Source organism: Corvus moneduloides, chromosome 6, assembly GCF_009650955.1.
Source record: "Corvus moneduloides isolate bCorMon1 chromosome 6, bCorMon1.pri, whole genome shotgun sequence".
Taxonomy (NCBI): domain Eukaryota; kingdom Metazoa; phylum Chordata; class Aves; order Passeriformes; family Corvidae; genus Corvus; species Corvus moneduloides.
In genome coordinates this window covers 25037729-25058055 of record NC_045481.1, presented here as the reverse complement: position 1 = coordinate 25058055, position 20327 = coordinate 25037729, and the positions used below count along the sequence as shown (strand labels likewise).

At 44.5% G+C, this 20327-nt stretch overlaps 1 protein-coding gene across 1 annotated transcript; it reads left to right on the top strand.

The window, feature by feature from the left end:
• Positions 1-794: 794 nt before the first annotated feature.
• On the top strand, positions 795-19764 carry PAX9 (paired box 9). The gene is made up of 5 exons (XM_032112044.1): positions 795-1029; positions 1775-2509; positions 4796-4935; positions 9830-9982; positions 19370-19764. Exons 1-5 carry the CDS (start codon positions 795-797, stop codon positions 19622-19624), a joined length of 1518 nt encoding a protein of 505 aa, XP_031967935.1. The 3' UTR covers positions 19625-19764.
• Positions 19765-20327: the final 563 nt, after the last annotated feature.

Here is a 20327-nt window from a genome sequence, read left to right as displayed (position 1 = left end):
GAAAACAAAACCGGGGCCGGTCTGCGTTGGGCAGCGAGCACCAGCATCCCGGTGCCGGTCTGCGGTGGCCGGCGGACACAGCATCCCAATGCCGGGCGCTACAAGCCCCGTCCTGTCTCCTCCCAAGGCAAGGGAAAATGCAGCTCGTTTCCTGGCCGGTTTGTGATTTTCACCAAAAATGACCCAACTCTCATCACTCACGGTCTTCTCGTACACCGCCCGCGAAACATTCGTTAGCTAAAAGGTGCTTTATTATAACGAGGAGATCAAACCCGCGAAAGATCTTCTCTCCCGCATCACAAACGCAACGCGGAGAGACCGTGTGTGTGTCAAGACATTGCTTTGCTTCATTCGGGGAAAGGGGGAACCTCTCTGCCAGGCTCGAAGCCCCCTCTCCGGCTGTTTAGTCCGGGAGAAGGGCCAGAAGGGGCGGCGCTGCGTTACCCGCCGACCGTGCCCCGGCCCCGCGGAGCTGCCTGCCAATCCCCCGGCCGCCGCCGGCCGAGCAGTGCCCTGCCACGGCGCCGGCCCCGCTGAGCCCAGCCCCGCCGCCGGCGGCACTTTGCGCGCAACTCACCGCCGCAGGTGCGGAGCCGCCGTCCCGGCGCGGCGGGCCCAGGTGCCGAGCGCGCTGCGCGGGAGCGGAAGGGCCGCCGCCGCCGCGCTGTCCGTCATCTGTCCTGGCCACTGGCAGGGCGGCTGGGCGGTGGGGCCGCCCCGGGGGCGGGCTCAGGGGGGCGGTGGGTCACGGGCCCGGCCCAGCCCGGCCCTGCCCACGCTGCCTTGAGGTTGAAATGCAGAAGTCAAGGCTCTCTCGTCGGGATGCAGATTTCCTTGTAGTTCTTTTCTTCCTCACGCTACTGTTCCCTCCTCAGCGGAGATCAGAGAGGTTCGGGGCCAGTGCGGCCAGGAGAGCAGGAGACCGGGAGTCGGTTCCCGGGCATAGGGATCCGTTGGGATTTAGGGCCGGCCTCGAGGTGCCCCGCTCAGAGGAATGGGTAAGTGGCCGGGAGCCGCAGGAGGGTTCAAGTGCTGTCAAGAGAGGGGGAGCACCCGTGCACCGTCATCTGCTACCGCTGTGGCTCCCTTATTGACTTTGCTCGTGTTCCTACAAGTTGTAAGAACATGTTGAGGGTCAGGAACAGGGGAGAGAGAGAGAGCTAATGACTAGTCGGCTTGTTATTAGTGTTATTAGGCGAGTGCGAGGCAGGATAGCAGCCGAACGGATGGCTGGAGCCCGTGACACGTTGTATATTATTCCTGACACCGATCGTAGCAGTTAACATTTTAACACGCTTGTTTTACAGCCCAGTGTAACCGTGCTGCTAAGCGAAAGGCGCTAACAGCACCAGGAACGATCTTTAAAAAGTTAGTCCCCACTCAGAAGCACCGCGCTGCCCTCGTCTCTCCCAAGATGTAAAAGAATTTCCTCAACTACTTTTCCTTCCTCCCCCTCCCCCACGTCTTAGAAGATGTTTTTATTTTCTTTTTGTTTTCTTCGCGTTCCTTTTTCCTGTGGCAATAAAGCTGACTTGTCTGTTGGGGCGATCTTGTTTTTCATCTCTGGAATGTGCTTTTTTTTTTGGGAATATGCTTGATTCACAGTCTGGAGAGCTCCGACATTTGTTGCCACGGATTTTCTTTCTGTCTCTTCTTTTTTCTTTCTTTCTTTTCTTTTTTTTTAAATCTCTCACTTCTCTTCCTCCCTCCCCCCTCCTTCCTTCAGTCTCGGGGGCATCCCGCTATAATAAAGAAGCGTGCGTGGAGTGACCAGGGGGGGGGTCCCTGTCTGTGACATCTGTCTGGGATGAGGAGCAGCTCAGACGCCCCCTTCTCTGCCGTCCGCCGTGTCCGACGGTTGTGTTTGTTCATTTGCTTGCAGAACCTGCCTTCGGGGAAGTGAACCAGCTCGGGGGGGTATTTGTCAACGGGAGACCCCTGCCCAATGCCATCAGGCTGCGGATTGTGGAACTGGCGCAACTGGGTATCAGGCCGTGTGACATCAGCCGGCAGCTCCGCGTTTCCCACGGCTGTGTCAGCAAAATCCTGGCTCGCTACAACGAGACAGGCTCCATCCTACCGGGGGCTATCGGCGGCAGCAAGCCTCGGGTCACCACTCCCACGGTGGTAAAACATATCCGGACCTACAAACAAAGGGATCCGGGCATCTTCGCCTGGGAGATCCGGGATCGCCTGCTGGCCGATGGCGTGTGTGACAAGTACAACGTGCCGTCGGTCAGCTCCATCAGCCGCATCCTCCGGAACAAAATCGGGAACCTGTCTCAGCAGAGTCACTACGAGACTTACAAGCAGCACCAGCCACCCCCACAGCCTGCTCTGCCCTACAACCACATCTACCCCTACCCCAGCCCCATCGCTGCTGCAGGAGCCAAGGTGTCCACCCCTCCCGGGGTGCCGGCAATCCCCAGCACCATGGCCATGCCCAGAACGTGGCCGTCCTCTCACTCCGTGACGGACATCCTGGGGATCCGATCCATCACCGACCAAGGTGAGGAGTGGGCGGGAGCCGGGGCCACAGAGGCAGCCAGATAGGGCCGGAGGGGTTCGATCCCTTGCTCCTGGGTTCTTTCCTTTCCGAGGGTCGGAGGGTGGTTTCGTTGTTTGATTCGGGAAACCTCTCGCGTTTTCCCCAGCACGGGCTGGGCACTGAGCTTACTGGAGGATGTGTCTCGGAACGTGGGCAGACCTGGGAGGGCCTGGGAGGGCTGCAGGAGGACCAGCAAATAGGACACATTGGCCGTCACTTCCACCGCTCTGAGCCGGGAAGTGGCGATCCTGGCCGGAGGGAACGGCCCGGAGTGCGGCGGGACCAGGGCGCACTCGGTCGCGGTCCCGGTCCTGGTCCTGGTCCCCACCGAAGCTCGCTGTCGCACTCCGGTCACGGGCGCCGCCTTGGCGTTACTGAGAAGTCCATTTTCTGTAGTTTTCGCAGTCAGGCCAAATTTGCTTCGGCAGGAAGTTCAAATGTCATCTAATTGCTTTCATTCTGATGCTGTATTTTCCTCCGAAGTGGTGGTCTAGGAAAACCAAAGGCTCTAGATTTGCCTCTTTTACCCCTTTCACACTCTTTCTGTTCCCTCTTCTGGGAACTGTGTCGCGTCTCACGGCCGCTCGCTAGAAAGGGACATTTTTTCCATTTCGGTCTCTGCCAGTGAACTAACAGTGAAAGCGTTACTCAAAGTGTCACTGAAAAACCCATCTTAAATAACCTTCGCCTACAGCGATTTCTGTGTCCCACTTTCTCTCAGTATTAGTGGAGAGGTGGGAGCTCTGATCTGTTTTCACTGCCTTTTTAGCAGCAACAATCCGGTTCTAGCAGCATTTCAGATGCAAAATGATCCTTTAGGCATTGCAGAATATTTTTCTTATTTCATCTGAAAGGTGATAATCTTTTTTCAAGCAACACATACGCACGCACAAGTATGTTTTCTTTATATGCATACATGCAAAAAATGTAAGTTTGTTCTTCTTTGCCCTTCACAATATAAACTTTATCCTAGTCCTCACTGGCACAAAGAAATGTGCTTGTTTCTGAGTCAACTTTAACAAACACACGCCTGGCCATCTCTGAGGCAATCTAGAGGTAGTGTTGGCAATGAACATTAAAAAGAATGAGAACATTACAATCATATGAGAAATTTAGGTGTTGCCTTGTTCTGGTTTTTTTTTTCTGGTTTTGTTTTGTTGAGTTTTTTTAGTGAGCTCCTCTTTGATTAACACCACATTGGCAGGCAGGCCTCTGCCGGTGCTGCCGGGTGCCTTGGTATCTGCCCGGTCTCCCTCAGCCCCCGCAGCGGCACACATCTTTCTGCGGTGTGAAACCTCCCCCCTCCCATTCCCATCAGAGGGTCGGGGCTGCGGAGTGGCCGGTGCCGCAGATGGGGGCTGTTCGCCCTTGATTTATAAGATAAACTGACCTTGCTGACACGGAAAGGAAGCCCCTATTCATGGGAAAGTGTGAGATCAGCAGAAAAGGGCGCTCACCGAGGGAGCTCAATTTCTTAAGACAACTTCAGATTTGTGCCTTTCCCCAGCACGGCGAGGGGCCAAGCGAGGTGGTGTCGCAGGAAAGCCCCCTCCCACGGCGGCTCCAATGCGGCCGGGCGCGGGGCTCGGGGAGGGCTCCCCCTACCCCTTCCCTGGCTCCCCGGTGGGGGAATTTGGACATTCGAGGAATTTGTTCGCCTGCAAAACATCCTGGTATGCCCATGGCGCGGTTGATAGGTGTGTAAATAATAGGACTCTAACTTCTTCTCCTCCCCTCCTTCTTTTTTCCCTCCCTGTATCTCCCTATTAAAAAAAAAAAAAATTATTTACTTTGTTTTTCTTTTTCTTTTTCTCCCAAAAAGTATTTGGAGCCCAGTTCATGTGCAGCCGTGTCAGGACTGTTTGTAACACGGGGTGTCGTTTCTCCTCTGACTCACAAATACAAACAAGGCTGTTGTCGTAAATACCCCTTAGGAGAGCCTGGGGGACGAGGGCCGGGCGGCAGCTCCGTTCCGCCAGTGGGGAGACGTGGGGACGAGCGAGCCAGCCAGCTCTGGGCTCGGCTGCTGATCTCTGTCACAGCTTTCACGGAGGGAGCCGACTCCCTTCTTCCCACGAATCACCCTCTTGAGGGCTTCCGGGAGCCTCAGCGAGGTGTGGCGGGCGAGGGACCGGCTTCCCCTTAGCTCTGCCCCACAGACTGCCTCCCATGAGGAGAGGGAGCCGTCTCCATCTCCGAATCCTAGCCTCTGACTCCCTCTCTCCCCTGTCCCTTGTTTTCCAGCAGTGAATGACACTTCGCCTTACCCCAGCCCCAAGGTGGAGGAATGGAGCAGCCTGGGCAGAAACAGCTTCCACTCGCCGGCCCAACACGCCGTGAACGGGTTGGAGAAGAATTCCCTTGAGCAGGAGGCCAAGTACAGCCAGGTAAAGAGAGAGGGGGGGACGGGCGGTGATGCACAGGGCTCCTGAGCTCGGCCTCGGGCTACCGCCCTCGGTTTGGAGCCGATGCCGGACTTCCCTCGGTTTTGGTTTGCAAAGACGGGCGACGTCGGGAAAAGCCTAGCTCTCGTCCCTCCTCTCTCCGCTCCCTCCTCCGGCCCGGCCGCCGCGGCGCCCAGCGCCCCCATCCCGCCTTGCTGCCGGCGGGCGGAGGGCTGGCGGGGCGGCAGCGATCGCAGCCCGGGCCCGGTCCGCCCCCGCTCCGCTCGCCCAGCGGGCGCTCCAGAACCGCCGCCACCGACCCCCGCCGCGGCTCTGCCCCCGCCCCGGCCGGGCCAGCGGGCACATCCCGCCGCCGCCTCCTCCCGTACCAGCAGCGTTTTACTCTGTCCGCAGCGTGCTCTGTAGTCAGGGGAATAATTTGAAAATGAGGTGTAATTGCTTCCTACATTAAGCATTTTTAAACGCTTAAGTAGACGGCGAATTTCCTACGTTTTAATTACAACACAATATAACTGTTACTTAATAAATCTCTGTCTAAATCTTTGTACTTGCTAATCAAGTCCCATGCCAGGAGAAAAGCTATAAAAGGCTCAACTGTTACTCGTTGGGAAAGCACAGGTTTTGAAAACATTTTTTCCGTGTGATGGAAACATTTCAAAATGCATCAGAGGTCTCTCAGACACGCTGACTTCCCGGCCACGCATTTGTTGCACTTATAACCAAGTCGAAGAAAACCCACGATCGCTGTTTAGCATTTTTCCCGTTCAAAGATAGAGGTTTTGGACATATTTTCCGAGTTCTGTGTCTGGTTTTAGATCCGTGTAGAGGAGAATTTTGTAGCTCGTGTTTGGTGGTGAGAGTAGCTGAATCAGACCCTTTCCAATTCAAGATGCGGAGCACAAACTGCGGGAACATTTGCAAAGAGGTGAATTAGGCAGAGCGGGAAATCCAGTAGATCCCGATGGTGAACAGCTACTTCATTACATATATTGCCTTTTAAATAGTACACCACCCTCAATGCTGTTCTATTTGTTTTGTTTTTCTATCATCCCATTATTATTATGTTCATTTCATATCACAAATAATGTGCACTATAGTATAGCCATGACTGTATGGTTAAAGATAGAATTAGATTTAGAGTTAATACTCCTACAATTTTCTTTAAAGACTAAAACAAGTGTTATCAGTCTTACTAAAAAATAATAGATATAGCTTCTCACTATTCTGTAAGAGCAGCTGTATTGTGGCTTCATGGTCTTAGGTTCCAGGCCGGGCCTTCCGCACACAATCCTGCTGAAATATTCACAGGATCTTGCTCATAGACTATAAACCATGGCCTCTGATGGATCTCATTTACAACAGATGTGTTGAAAAACAATGCTTTATAAATTGGGTTATTTTCAATGCTGGTTTGGAAAGTATTTTTTACCTTTTCTTTTTTTCTTTTTTACTCTTTCAATGTTTATGATTTCATCTTCATAATATATCACTGTTCTATTGTCAATATCAGTTTTATCTTAAAGTTTTGTTCAACCTGAAAGATCATGTGATAAATGTAAACATACACACTACTTAAAAATTGAGAAAATTGCTATTAATAAAATGGAATTCATTTATCAAAATACATTGTCCAGAGAGTTTAAAAGGGCAGAAAAGCCATATTCAGAACCCTGCTCTCTAAAAGAAGATATAGAGAAGGTTCTTCTCAGTTTCTTCCCTGTAATAGTATAGGTAAACAGAATTTGGCTTTGGAAAGTTCCAACACATAGACCAGTCTATTCATGTAGTATTCAGAATTGTTATCCAGAGAATTAATTCAAATGGGCATTAATTGCTTTGTCTGTCAAGTCACAACTTCACTACCTTGCTAGTTTAGAATGTGTAAAAAAAATCAGGCTAAATAAGGATGGGAAAATGTTATTTTTTGCAGTTTTTGCCACATTCCTTTCGCTGAAATATTTGTTCCAGACAGTGTGAAGTTTATGAACCAAATTCTTGCTGCACAGAGCACTGACTTACTGTCCTTTTGCTGAAGTGCAGTGAGTCTGGAGTGACAGTTTGTGACAGTAAAGACTTACAAAATTCTCTGACATCATGTGATCCATGGTCTCTTGCAATGTGTACCATTTTGGGTGTAAAGAGATGAGCAGGGGACACTAGATAATGTTGGTTCATTTGTGAATCTAGCAGGGGGGTATCTGGAATGGTGGAAAAATGGGGAAGTCTCAGACATACTTCATGTGCCGGAAGGACTATGGTGAAATACGCTCTTTGTACTTCAGGGTAAATGCTGTTTCCTTATCTCTTTTGGGCAAAGCTTGTTACGAAAGCTCTTAAGGGTCTTAAGGAGGCAGACATAAGATTTCCCCCAGAGAAGAGAAGTGACTGTTCTATAATATTCCAGTTTCATATCTGTATTATCAAAATCAGAAGTGCCTACAAGAGGAGGGAATCAAGTGTGGATATTTAACTTAGGCTTTCCAGTTTCACAATGGGAGCAGAGGAAATGTGTTCTGAAGCACATTAACAATGGATTTTGTGTGAGTGATAAGTAATTCTGCTTTTTCCAACAAATATCATCTACATATTTAAGCATCACCAATATCCAAAATTTACCTGTCCATAGCTTGCAAATCCTCCATAACTACTAGGCAAGTGAAAGACTTTCTCCCCAGCCTTAGTCATGGAAGATAATATTTTGCTTCTCAAGAAATCCCCTGGAAAGTCCCTCTGCGTGAGAAAGACCAGAAAAATTGAGACCGAAGAACAAGGTCTTCCGTACTTTTACAATATATTTATTTGATCACTTCTTTTAAATGATATACTTTGTTTTAAGACATGGGATACTGTAGGCGTTTTTTGGGCAAAACTCTTATTGACATCCCAGACTTGTCAGGCAGCAGCCATGGCTGACCTCTCCAATCGGTCCCAATGGCTAAATTTCAGCCCTTGTCCCACACACCAGTGGGAATTCACCCACAAAAAAGGCAGGAAAACCTCACATTTTTGCCTTGGCAATATGCAGTCATACTAGTTTAACATGAAACTGAACCTCTGGATGTAGAACATTTTTCATTTTCTGTATTATGAATTTCCTGGTGTCTCTGGAGCTTTTGTTTGCAATGTTGTTCAGTATTTGGGTTTCGGGAGTTGAAAGCTCAGCCTGGCAGACTATGATTCTGTACAAAACATTCCACAGGAAATCAAAAGATGCCTTGTCAAGTTTCTATTCAGGTTTAATTATCTGATGTCCCAGGTTGTCATTTATACGTAAGCAATGGCATAATTTTCCTGATGTATCACACTCACAGATTTGTCATATTGCTTTCAAATAGGGTGACTGTGACTCAGAGAAACTGAAAAGGAAAATAGATTTTTCCGAGGGCTTGACAGTTTTGTGTCATGCGCATTTCATACAGAGCACAGTTCTATCACAGAATTTACACAGAGAGGCACATTCAATGTGGTGTTCAGGGGCTTCTACAAATAATTATGCTATTGATACAAAGGATGAATATTCTGAGTATTTTCTTTTGCATTGCACAGCTTATACTGACAACTGCATTAAGAAAAAAATAGTTGAAATGACTGCAGTATGAACACATTTGTAACCTGCATTTGAAATCAAAACAATAAACATGTATCATATTTAAAATGCAGTTCTCAGACATCTGATGCTTGTGACTTGCTGGACTAACATCATGGATGCTCAAACTGAAAAAATTGTGGTCCTGTATTTACACACATATGAGAATGCAGAAGATCTGACGTGTTTGTATGATTTGCTGAGAGGCAAATAACTTGGAAATAATTTATTTTCAGATTGACTTTCTGTGTGCATTGCAGGAAGCAGATGTGCATATTGCCAAAGGGAGCTGATACTCATAAATGGGAAAAAGCTTGTAACTGGGGGGTCTAAGAGCAAGCTTGCTCCTGGAAATGGCCCGCTGTTTGGAGGCCTCATTCCAAACTTACTGCAGCTGCAGAAAACACTCCTCCTAATTCAGAGGGGTTTGTGAACATAGTTTGAGTGAAGTCTTCCTTTGACATGCTGGCCAAACCCCTAAGCAGCAAGTGCCTCAGGTCTGTCTCAGCTGAACTTAATCAGCTGTTAGGGGCTTGAGTTTTTGGCATTGCTGGGGTATCACTCCCTGTCCCCATTCTGACTGGGGCCGTGAGCTCTGTGTGTGCAAGCAGATAAAGGGAAGGCTCCATGTTAGGGCAAGTGTTTGCAAATAATTGTAGGTGTAATTCTGGACTTGCACAGAAAATGTAGACAATGTAAACACTTAGTTCCTGATCTTTCATTTGTAGATGAACAATGAACTCTGTATGGGGTGGCCCTGCATCTGTAACTGCATCTGCAGTGCTTAGAACCCACAACACAGGGTAACTTCTTCCGGTAGAGCATTAAAATGTAACCTTAAATATTATGGCAAATTACATGATCCTCCTACACACATTATTTAATGAAAACATTAACTAGCAAATTACTTATTTGGCATCTCATAACTCAGAATCCAGGCAGCTGGATTCCTGCTATGGGTCTGTGCCAAAGCCATCAATGACAGAGGTCCAGACCTACGGCTTCTCAGTCATACCCAGGCAGGAGGGGGGGTGAAGCTGCGAAGGAGAGGTGCTTCTTTGCTTTCTTGCCATAGTACCCGGCAGCACTGTTAACAGAGTCTGGTGCAGGGGTTCAGACCTTGGCTTGGAGACTGATTCTGTGTCACTCTCACTGGGATCTCCAGACCAGGCCTGCTGTTAAAATATTGCCACTAAGATGGCTTGCTCAAGGTCTAGGCATCCTTGTCATTGCATGTTGTGGGTGAGGGGGATGAGCTGATCCCACTACATGCACCCGATTCCTCCCCAGGTGATCTGGATGGCACCCAATTCGAACCCCATTTGTGAGACCTGCCTCTTACTGGCCACCTGCTTCCACGGCCAAAACACAGTGCCCTGTCCACCAACCCACATGGCTTCAGGGCACTCCACCCGGATGAAACTAATAAAGAAAGTCAGAGAGGTGAGTGAATGGTATGATGACACTCAAACTGCACTCTGAGCACCTTCTGCTCAATGGACCCCAACCCACCAGGAGGTCTGCCATGACAAACGTGGACCAGGGACTGTAAAGCGGGAGTGATGCGAGATACCTATCACAGCCAAGGAGCAGAGTGCCTGGAGCAGGGGTATTAGCTGTGATTTGAGCTGTTCAGTCTTGGTCCTTGCAGTAGATTGGCAAGTATATAAAGACTGTATAGTGTGCTTGAATTTGTCTGTTGTGGCAATTTATCGGCTTTTAGGAATTGCCTACCCCCCTAATAATAACCATAGGCATTCAACAATTGCTGGGCTGTGGTTTCACCCTCCTTAGTGTACCAGCTTCCCAGTAACTGCCTCTGCAGCATCAGAGATTTGTTAGACATAGGAGACTGCTGTTTTGGCTGTCCCTGAAGAGAACAAGGTGGGGACTTTACCAGTTTGACCCCATATTTGCCTAGCTTCTAGACATCAAGAATCCCTTTGAAGTGTCTGTGTCCATAAGTCTCCTCCCTCAGTTTCATTTAAATAGCACCATATTGAAATTACAATATATTTCATAGAATTATATTTCCTATTTCATAGAACCTTTCAATAATACATTATGGTGTTAACCAACAGCATAGAAAAGAACAAATGTTTATTCCTTCCAGTGTATTTGCTTGTTTAGTGTCCATGTGTGCCCTGCCCAATTTCAGATTTTGCCAAAATACAGATGGGAAATTATTGTGCAAATCTGTTCTAAAACTATGGGAATCTGTTAATTCCTACTCAAAGGAGTTTGCTTAAATGACATGATTTTTTTTCCCCTGTGCTTTCCTATTGTCCTCATAAGCACAGTCTATCTGTCAAAGGAAGACTTAAGTTGTATTTTTGCCATCAGAACCAGACTTTGTGCTTATAGCAACCAGAATTTGTTTTCACCCCCCTTTGACATAGTCTGGTTGTGAAGTTTGTTAAATAGTAGAACATACCCCAAGATCCAGCATATTCACTGGAAAGGCAGTGACTTTGATTTATATAATCCTTCTTTATTAATTTTCTCTGTTTGTTTTTTGTTTTTGTCTTTCTGAAATTTGAGTTCTTTTACTCAGAGTTTGGACTAAAAGGCAGGAGATGCTAGGTTTTTCTTCTAATTGTTGTTTATTATTTTCTTATCTGTAATACAGCTGCTCGGGAGTGCCTCTTAGTTAACAGGGTGGAAAAATGGCTGTGAGTTCTAACTTTCAAGGCCTTTTAAAGTCCAAATCAACCACTTATGAAATACCAAGTAATATGTTTTTACTTATAATCCAATAACTATCTATTCATGATCTGCAGTGCGGATTTTTTGACCCAGTAACAGAGCACTCAGATTTGTGAAGAAGAAGGAGAAATGAAGAAGAGCTAATCCACACCCAAAAACCTCCATATTGTTACACGTACATATAATTATATCCCAGAAACCTAAATTCTCTAAACCCAGGGTTCCAACACTTCTTAGTCTGGTGGATGAAAGGAAAGCAACCATTCAATGATAGTGCAGACTTGAACTACAATCTACATTTGCAGACATTTAGGTGGACATATTATCGTGTGTTTGTTGTGCCGTTTGTTGTTCACTGTGAAAGCCATCTATCCACCATGCCTTTTTCTCCTACCTCTCTTTTCCTCTGTTGTTTTTGTAGTAGATTATTCAGTGTCAGAGAGTGAGTGGTGGTCTTTTCTTTTCTTTCTTTCTTTCTTTCTTTCTTTCTTTCTTTCTTTCTTTCTTTCTTTCTTTCTTTCTTTCTTTCTTTCTTTCTTTCTTTCTTTCTTTCTTTCTTTCTTTCTTTCTTTCTTTCTCTTTCTCTTTCTTTCTTTCTTTCTTTCTTTCTTTCTTTCTTTCTTTCTTTCTTTCTTTCTTTCTTTCTCTTTCTCTTTCTTTCTTTCTTTCTTTCTTTCTTTCTTTCTTTCTTTCTCTTTCTCTTTCTTTCTTTCTTTCTTTCTTTCTTTCTTTCTCTCTCTCTCTCTCTCTCTCTCTCTCGCTTTCTCGCTTTCTCGCTTTCTCTCTCTCTTTGTCTCTCTCTCCCTCCACCTTTTTTTTTTTTTCTTTCGTTTCTGCTGTAGTTTGCTTTTGGAAAGGATTGGTGATGGTGTGTTAATTCAAGTTACTATTACTTTTTCCAAAACTGGGATTTTATTTCCCTGAAGAGGCTGAGATTTAAAACTGGATAAGAAAATATAATTTAGAGTGATCTTGATGCATGTCCCAGCTATAGTTAAAACACTCAATTGGTATTATCTGGTTTCTGTGTTATTCAGGGCAGCTCAGGATGGCTATAAGTAAAGGAAATAACTTCAAGTTAATAAAAAAGCACGTTAAACATGGGGAATGGGATCTGCTCATTATGAAAGGACTGAACTTTATTTCAGAAGGAAGTATTGTGATTTTCCTATGCAGTATGTTGTTGTGCATTGAATTTAATAATGGGAGAAATAGCTGTAAAGAAAATGGCATATTTTTAAGAGATAATGTATAGGATTGGGTGGCTAACTATGTTTGAAATCTTAGAGCATTCCGGCATGTGAGTAAGTCCATTTTAATTGTGACTTCAACTAGAATACAACCTTTGCACAACTTAGAGTGGAAGCGAAATAGTGTAATTCTCCGTTCTTGAAAAGTCTCTTTTCCTTTTTCAAATCTCAGTCTTCTGGACATAAACTCAGTTCAGCTGAGCAACAGAGCAGCTGTAAGCCCCTTGCTCGTGTTATTTTCAAAAGTGTCTCGACTCCAATGTATTATCACTCTTTGCTCTTTCTTGAAGATAAAGGCAAATATTAAATTAGATAATATGATACCAAATTGATATCCTACATACAAAACATCCCTCTTCAGTTTAAGATTTTTTGTATGTGGAAATTATTTAATGTCAGTGTCCTAATTATTCAGTCTGTTTTATTCTCTGCTGATTGCAGTGAAATGAACAGAAAATCAAATCATTAATATATTCAATAAAATAAGCTAATTCATCTAAGAATATAGATATTTAGTCTAATATGAAAATATTTTTTCAAGAATCTTTTCCAGCACTATAAAATGCAAACCCTGATTTGCAGGGTTAACTCTGGCTAAGTTATTCAGATACACCTTAGCAATTTTAATTTTAATAAAAAATATTTTAAATAAAAACTGTTATCATAAACTGGGGAAATTTACTCAGTGCTCACTTTTGTAACCCTTCTTTAGGTGGTTCTGACTTACCTGTGTAGGCACATTAATTTTAGTGGAAGACTTATCTGAATGAATGTTTGTGGTATCATGTAATTTTTCCTGTTGATGCTGTAGCACCGAGTTGCAGCTTCAGAATTTAGCTCTAATTTAGTACTACAATATCTACAAAAATATTACTTAAAGTTATTAATTTAAAAACATTAAAACCCCCACTCCTATTACTTAGATCATTTAGTAGTGCCATTTTCCTAAATGACACTTCTATTACAGGCCTGCTGCTGCTGTTTGACTTGGAAAATTTGTTTACTCTTCCCTTGGGATCCCATATGTTGGCTTGATTTATAAATCATATTTAACCTCCAATTATAAAGGGAGATTCAGCATGTTGGCTTCCTTAATGTTTGCAGTTTGTGTTTGATTGCTCCTAGTCTTGTTGTCATAATCTTTTTGACTGATTATGTGCATGTCACTAAAAACATGAGATATCCTCTGGGTTTTTATGCTGATTTGCTCTTCTGATTGAAGGACTAGATATTTTGCTCCCTGCTATGCTTTTCTCTTGCTGTGGAAAAAATTACTTCTGCAATAGCTACTTCATGACTGTGTTTTCAGGACGTTCGGCAAAGATTCATCATTTACAGAAAATGTTTGAAGGTTTTCATGTTGAAAACCAGCAGCAAGAGGGTGTCAGTGTGTGTGCAGAGCTGCGGCAGCGTCCCTGCAGAGCGAGCTGCTGCCAGCACTCCTCGGCGCTGGGCAGCCGCTGCTCCCAGTACCAGGCTGTGGGACCTCTGCAGATCGGTTTCGTTTGCTCTCGGGGAAAGGCTATGCTGCAGGATCAAGGCAATGTGCTGAGCTTGCTGATCCAAGGACAGGAAGGATTCATTCCATCCAAGTCAGTGTTGGAACTGAGAGACAGAAACAAAAATGACAACCTTATTCACCAGAGGTGTGTCCCTTAAGCCATGACATAGACTGAACTTCTGATGACTGTAGCAGGGGACTTTGGGCTGAGTCACTGTCCCAGCTCATTCAGGCTGGCGACTTGAACCCTATGCTGTTTCTCCAGAAACTGTTTTTTTTTTTAAATAGTAATTTAGACTACATCTACAAAGCCTGCATTCTTAGTCTATGCAATACATGAACTATTTAATTAAATATTGTAACAATTTTATTACAATGGGCAAGTAATTTAAATAATTGTAAATAATAACTTTACAATAAGAAGAATAATTTACATTCTTTTGGACACTCACTTTAGAGTTAGACTATAAAATTGAGGTGGACACACCTGTGGCATCAAATCTGCTCTCGTTTGTATTCACATAAACCTGAAATGAGATCCTTTACATTATTGCCATTAATGATAGCTAACATAAATATAGGTCTGTGATTTTGAATATTGCAATTCTGGGTCATTTTCTGAAACATTTAGAAGCCACATGGGAAGGGAACACAGGAGACGGTCTAATTTTGATACTGAGAGAATGCATACCTAGCAAGCAAAAGTCAGGGAAGGAAAAGTAGGGAAGGGAATGAAAAAAATAATATCAATTCACTACAATATATAATTTGAATTTATACCACAAGGACTGAAAGTGAAATCTAGCTTGCATGTTTCTCTGGTTCTTCTGTGACCAAGGCAGAAAAAAACCAAAATCAGGTACTTTTTCTGACATGGATTGACTGCAAAATTTGTCCAGAAATCTTGTACCCTTGTGTCTTCTTACCGTGAAGGAGAGGAGGCTGAAGCTCTACAACATATTACACAAGCATAATCTTCAAAACAGGTATCAAGGCATTTGTGGTGGTTACCTCTGGTTTGGGGAAGAACTGCTCTGACTTTTAGGAGTTCAAGCAGCTAATGGAAATTACTTATTCCAAAGACATTCCCACATGAGCTTGGTTCTAGACTTGCTTTTCATCCACCCACTCCTTCTGTGTTGCAAATCACAAACAGACTGAAAAAATGACAAAAAAAGTTGTCTGTAGTTAGTATCGTATCTAAAGTGATTAAAACAAAAGATTCCATCTGTTAAAACTATTCAACCAGCTCCTTTACTGGTGAAAATACGCGCAGTCTGCTTGTTTCAGCAGTACCATTTTGTGTGACCTAAAGCAAGTCTTTATGTCCACCCTGGCTTTGATATCTCGCCTGGATATTCCTTTTACGGTCACTGGCAGGTATCAGCAGCAACTTGGCAGAAAGGCACCAGACCCAACTTGTGAGCCTGACCCAATTACTCTTGTTTTGGTGGTATCTTTGCAAGAATATGTTTGAATGAATTTGTGAGTGGGTGGGAGATCGTGTATTCTAGGTTTCAAGTGCAGCTCTAAAATTTGGAAATACTTATTCCATCAGTTGTCTCAAAACATTGATAGAAGCAGCAATTCAGAACAAAAGTTTCTCTCTGATCTTTGTAGAAGCCAGAAAGTAGGCACTTTCAAATGGGAACCCTTATCTCTTACACAGCAGAGGTTCTTGTTCAGCTAGAACTACATGTTTGTTTGTTTGCTTTAAAAAATTAGATTTCCCTTGAAAAAAGATGGTTCAAATTAAGAAAAAAAATATTTATAAAACTTAAAAACCAGGTTCAAGAACCTCTGCACTTAAAACAAATTCTTAGGGTTTTAAAATCCATAAACACCGTGAGGTTCTTGCACTCCTAATTACGAATGTTTAGATTTTGGTATTAATTTCCTCTGATTGAAATACTGCAGGATGAATTATTCATCCAGTATATACAGGGTCATGGAACTTAATCCCCTCCATTTATTTTAAGTGAATGTCATGTTTGTAAAAAGTGCCAGATTGACAGACAAGATTCAACCCTTCTGATAACCTACACTTTGAATCTAAAGCTGTTCGGAAGTAAAAACTCCCATGGTAAGACTATTAGGTCAAGTCTTTCACAGATGAAAATCAGAGATGAAAATTACGGGGTGTTTTTTTTTTGTTTGTTTGGTTGGTTGGTTGGGTTTTTTTTGAGTACCATAGTTTTAAGTCACATAAAGTGAGATTTTTCTCTATCCCCTCCTTTTTTAGTTCAGGTTAGAGGAAGCCTCTGACTGATTTGTGGGTATGGCTCAAACCTTGCTTGAGGCAGAATTGCACTCTGTGCTGGGCCAGTTCCTACCCATCCCAGTGCCACCTGCTTGGCTGAGGGCATCTGTGGCATTCACAGAATCATGGTTTTGAGTGGTAAAGCTTTGTAGCAGTGCAACAAAAATAAGAATGATTCCCCAGTTCAGTGAGGCAGTGATGACAGACAGCATTGGTGGCCTCTGACAGGTTGCAGCTGGTGGTCCCTACACAACTGCCTCCACATCCTGCCCTCAGTAGTTGGGGCAAGATCTTTCTGACATTCAGAATAGACTACAAAAACAACAGTTTTCACAGCTGTGTTTTGAATAAGAGTGTGTGTGTGTGTAAAAAGGTTGTTCTGGCTGTTATAAATCAGTATAGGTATTCTTTTAAATTAAGCTTTTACAAAAACTAGTGAATTTTTAGTCAATTTCCATCTATTTTATCAACAACAACCCAAGTGGCACCTACAGTACAATTCAATAGGAAACTTGGGCTTCTCCATTAATTATAGTTCAAAGACTTTGTGCCATAATGCCATAGAACATATGTGTGATTGGACCAAATATTTATCAACAGTGTCTACATTAATGTGAGCTGTTCAGGAGCTCAGATTTGCCTCAGATCATGCAAAGTCATCTGCATATGGTTGCTGAGGAACCCCTGGTGGCCTTGTCTGCAGGAGGCCAGGACATAGGCTTGAACATTGGTGGACCAGCAAAGAGATGCCTTGTCTGCACATTGACTGGCACAGATCTACCCTGTACCTACTAACCCATCCTTCCAAAAGCACAGCTAAGGGTTCACACAACATGAGCACTCATAATGAGGAATCCTCCTTAAAATGGGGCTTCCAGGCACAGCCTTGAGCCTACTGCTTGGTACCAGCCTCCTTGGGAGTGGGAAAGCCTGAGGAACAGGGTGGATTCACAGAGTCCAAAAAACTCTTTTGAGGTTTAGAGGTTGAAGGTTTGTGCTGCCTCAATATGCTGACTTGTCCCATATACTTTCTCCTTCCAACACCCACCCCTTCAGGGTTTCTGTACCTCTCTGTCCACATTATGTTTGGGTTGTGGCTCTTGATGTCCCAGCACTACAATCTGGTTTTAATGGCTCTTCTGCCCCTGTGCAAAGCTTTTTGCTGGTGCTTGTTACAAAAAACAGAGGTGTTCGTCCTTGTTTCATGTTTGCACATTGGAATAGCAGCTTTTTAGGGCCAGTTACAGTTTTTACTTTCCAGTAAACTCAATGAAATAATTTTCCATGTGATTCAAGAATTGTAGTGATTTACAGTGCAATTATTTGCAGGTTTGTCTTAATTAGTATTGTTGCAAACACTGATATTTAAAGCTGAGGCTAAAGTATAATTCTAAGTCACAGCAGGGAGCACGTGATTCAAGTTACTGTTCAGCTCACAGATTTGGATTTTCAAAATAATAAGGCAAGTTCAGCATCATCAAAATATTTATGGATTTGGAATGACAATTATGTTGCTGCTGCAGCTGTATGTTTTGTATTAATTAATATTCCTATTGGAAGCTTGTGGCCAGGATCCCATTGCTGTCTCCTGCTGCTTTAGATTTCTGTACAGGTTTATATCGATGGAGTCCAGCAGAATTACTGCTTTGTTTCCCAAATAACAATGAGAGGATAGTCTAGACAGTGGAACTCTGAGATACATGGATAGGAAACTCATGAGTCTGAAAACGGGCCAGTGCCCTTTATGAAGGTAAATACTGGAAATCAGGCAGGTGCAATCCAGGCAGAAATTGAACAAATGAAATGTTAACATTGTGTGAAGTTTTAGCAGGAAAAAAAGTCTGTTTCATTTCTTAACTTTGCACTATTCAGGTTGGGTGCAGTTGTACCATGTGATGATGCTACAGGATTTGCTGAATCAATAGTCTTCTTTCACATCCAGATAGGAAACATTTTTGAGAAAAAATCTCACCCCAAATCCTAAAACAAACACTACACAAATTGAAACTTGAGCAAGATAAATGATCTTGGTTTGTACCTGTTGTGCTGAAGAAACATTTATGGGTGTGAAATAAACCACCAAACACTTTTTAGTTAAATAAGGAGTCATTAATTGTGAAATCATACCATGGCTGACTGAAGGACTCTCCCATCTCTATTTAAATAGAAACCCTTCTCCCCAGCCTACGGAAGGACCTAGGAAAATAGCTTGCAGGAAAGGACCCAGCCCTGCAATTGTTTTGTGCGCAGAAGCCTTATTGAAACCAGGAGAAGCTATGAGCAAAGAACATTTACAAGTTTTTTTATCCCAAGTATCTAGAAAACAGATTTTTGAAAGACACCATCAATAATACTACTACTATCGTTCTGACTCATGCTCTGAACAAACAGTTACCAAAGAGTTTAAGATGTTCCTCCTCCCCCAGCCGCTGTTACCTCTTCACTCTGGGGAGTGCTGCCTTCAGATCTGTGCCTGCACCTGCCCATGGCAGCTCCAGGCTGAGCCCACCCTCCTTTGGGGCCAGGAGAGGTGAGGCACAGGGATGAGTCTGTCTCTCCTGCTGCTGGGATGGCTGTGGTCACTGCACACCCAGCTTAAACTGCCACAGCACTACCCAGCAGGGCTTGCTGCAGTGACCAACACCCTGTGCAAAATTTGGGAAAGGTGGGTAAATGTTGCAGTTCATCGACGCCAATCTGCAGAAGTCATTGTCAAGTGCATTAAGGTGCTCAGGGAGAGAGAAGGGAGAAAGGCTTTTAGGAATCCATCAACAACAGCTTGCAGGAAGGTAGGCAGGTGTACAGGGGGCTTAGCACCTCCTGTCCTGCTCTTGGTGTGTGTTCCCTAAACATCTGCTTCTGGTCCCTGTCTGGGACAGGTTGTTAGGAGATGTGTGGAAGCACTGATCATGGTGGGGTAACTGGTCTTCAAAGCAGAAGGGGCCTCTGAGCCCCTGAAATTCAGGGGAATGGTTATGAGTTTCTCTCTTGGTGTCCCCACTGGTCCTAGTTTTGGTACAAAGCCCCAGCAGCATCTGAGGGCAGCTTATTTTATGCCAGATCCAATGTGTCTTACTCTCTTAGAAATGCTTTTCCCTTCCCTCTCCTTTCAGGCACCCAGTGGCCTCCCAGCCGTCAGCAGTTTCGTGTCAGCACCAGCCATGCCTCCCTACGCCACACCAGCCCAAGTGTCACCTTACATGACGTACAGCGCCACTCCATCCAGCTACATGGCGAGCCATGGCTGGCAGCACGCCGGGGGTACCCCCCTGTCCCCCCACAGCTGCGACATCCCCTCCTCGCTGGCATTCAAGGGCATGCAGACAGCCAGGGAGGGCAGCCACTCTGTCACGGCCTCCGCTCTCTGATGCAGGAGCTGGTCCAGGAGCACCACGAGCTCACTGGCTCCTCGCCCCCTGAGCCTAGCTCACGGACTGCTCTCTTCGTGCTGGCGATACTTGGCATTTCTCCTCATGACTTGTCTCCTGTAAGGCTTTTGGGATTGAAAGAGCTGAAGACAACATCAGAAACTGAGAGAAGTGTGGTGTTGTGCTCTTAAAGACTTTGTGTCCCTCAAAGGGCTCGTGGAGCCTTGTTCTACTCTCTCCTGGTCAAACCACACATATTTATTCTTAATCATCACAAACTTTTTAAATGTGCAATTGTTACTAATATTTGTGCAAAAATCAATAAAGAAAAATCACTACAGAAAATTCTGCTATGCCTTGAATCAGCAAAGGTGGCTGAATGGGAAGTGTTTGCCAATTGCCTAGAGAACAACCCTTTAATTGATGAGATTATACAATCCACTGTTATTAAGAGGTCCTTTTTTGTTGTTTTATTGGGTTTTGGTAATCAAATATAGAACAAAGGCAATAGGTGGCTTTCCGATTCTTCTGGCATGTTGCCATTGTCAGGCAGTAGTAAGACCTTTGTGATTTTATCCATTTGTAAATAGAGGCTTTCGACAGCATTTGTTTTCACCTCCCAGTACATTTCTTACCTTTTTTTTTTTAAGAAGATGATTTCTAGTTATTTTCTATGTCTTTGCATGGTGGGGTGATAGCCTCA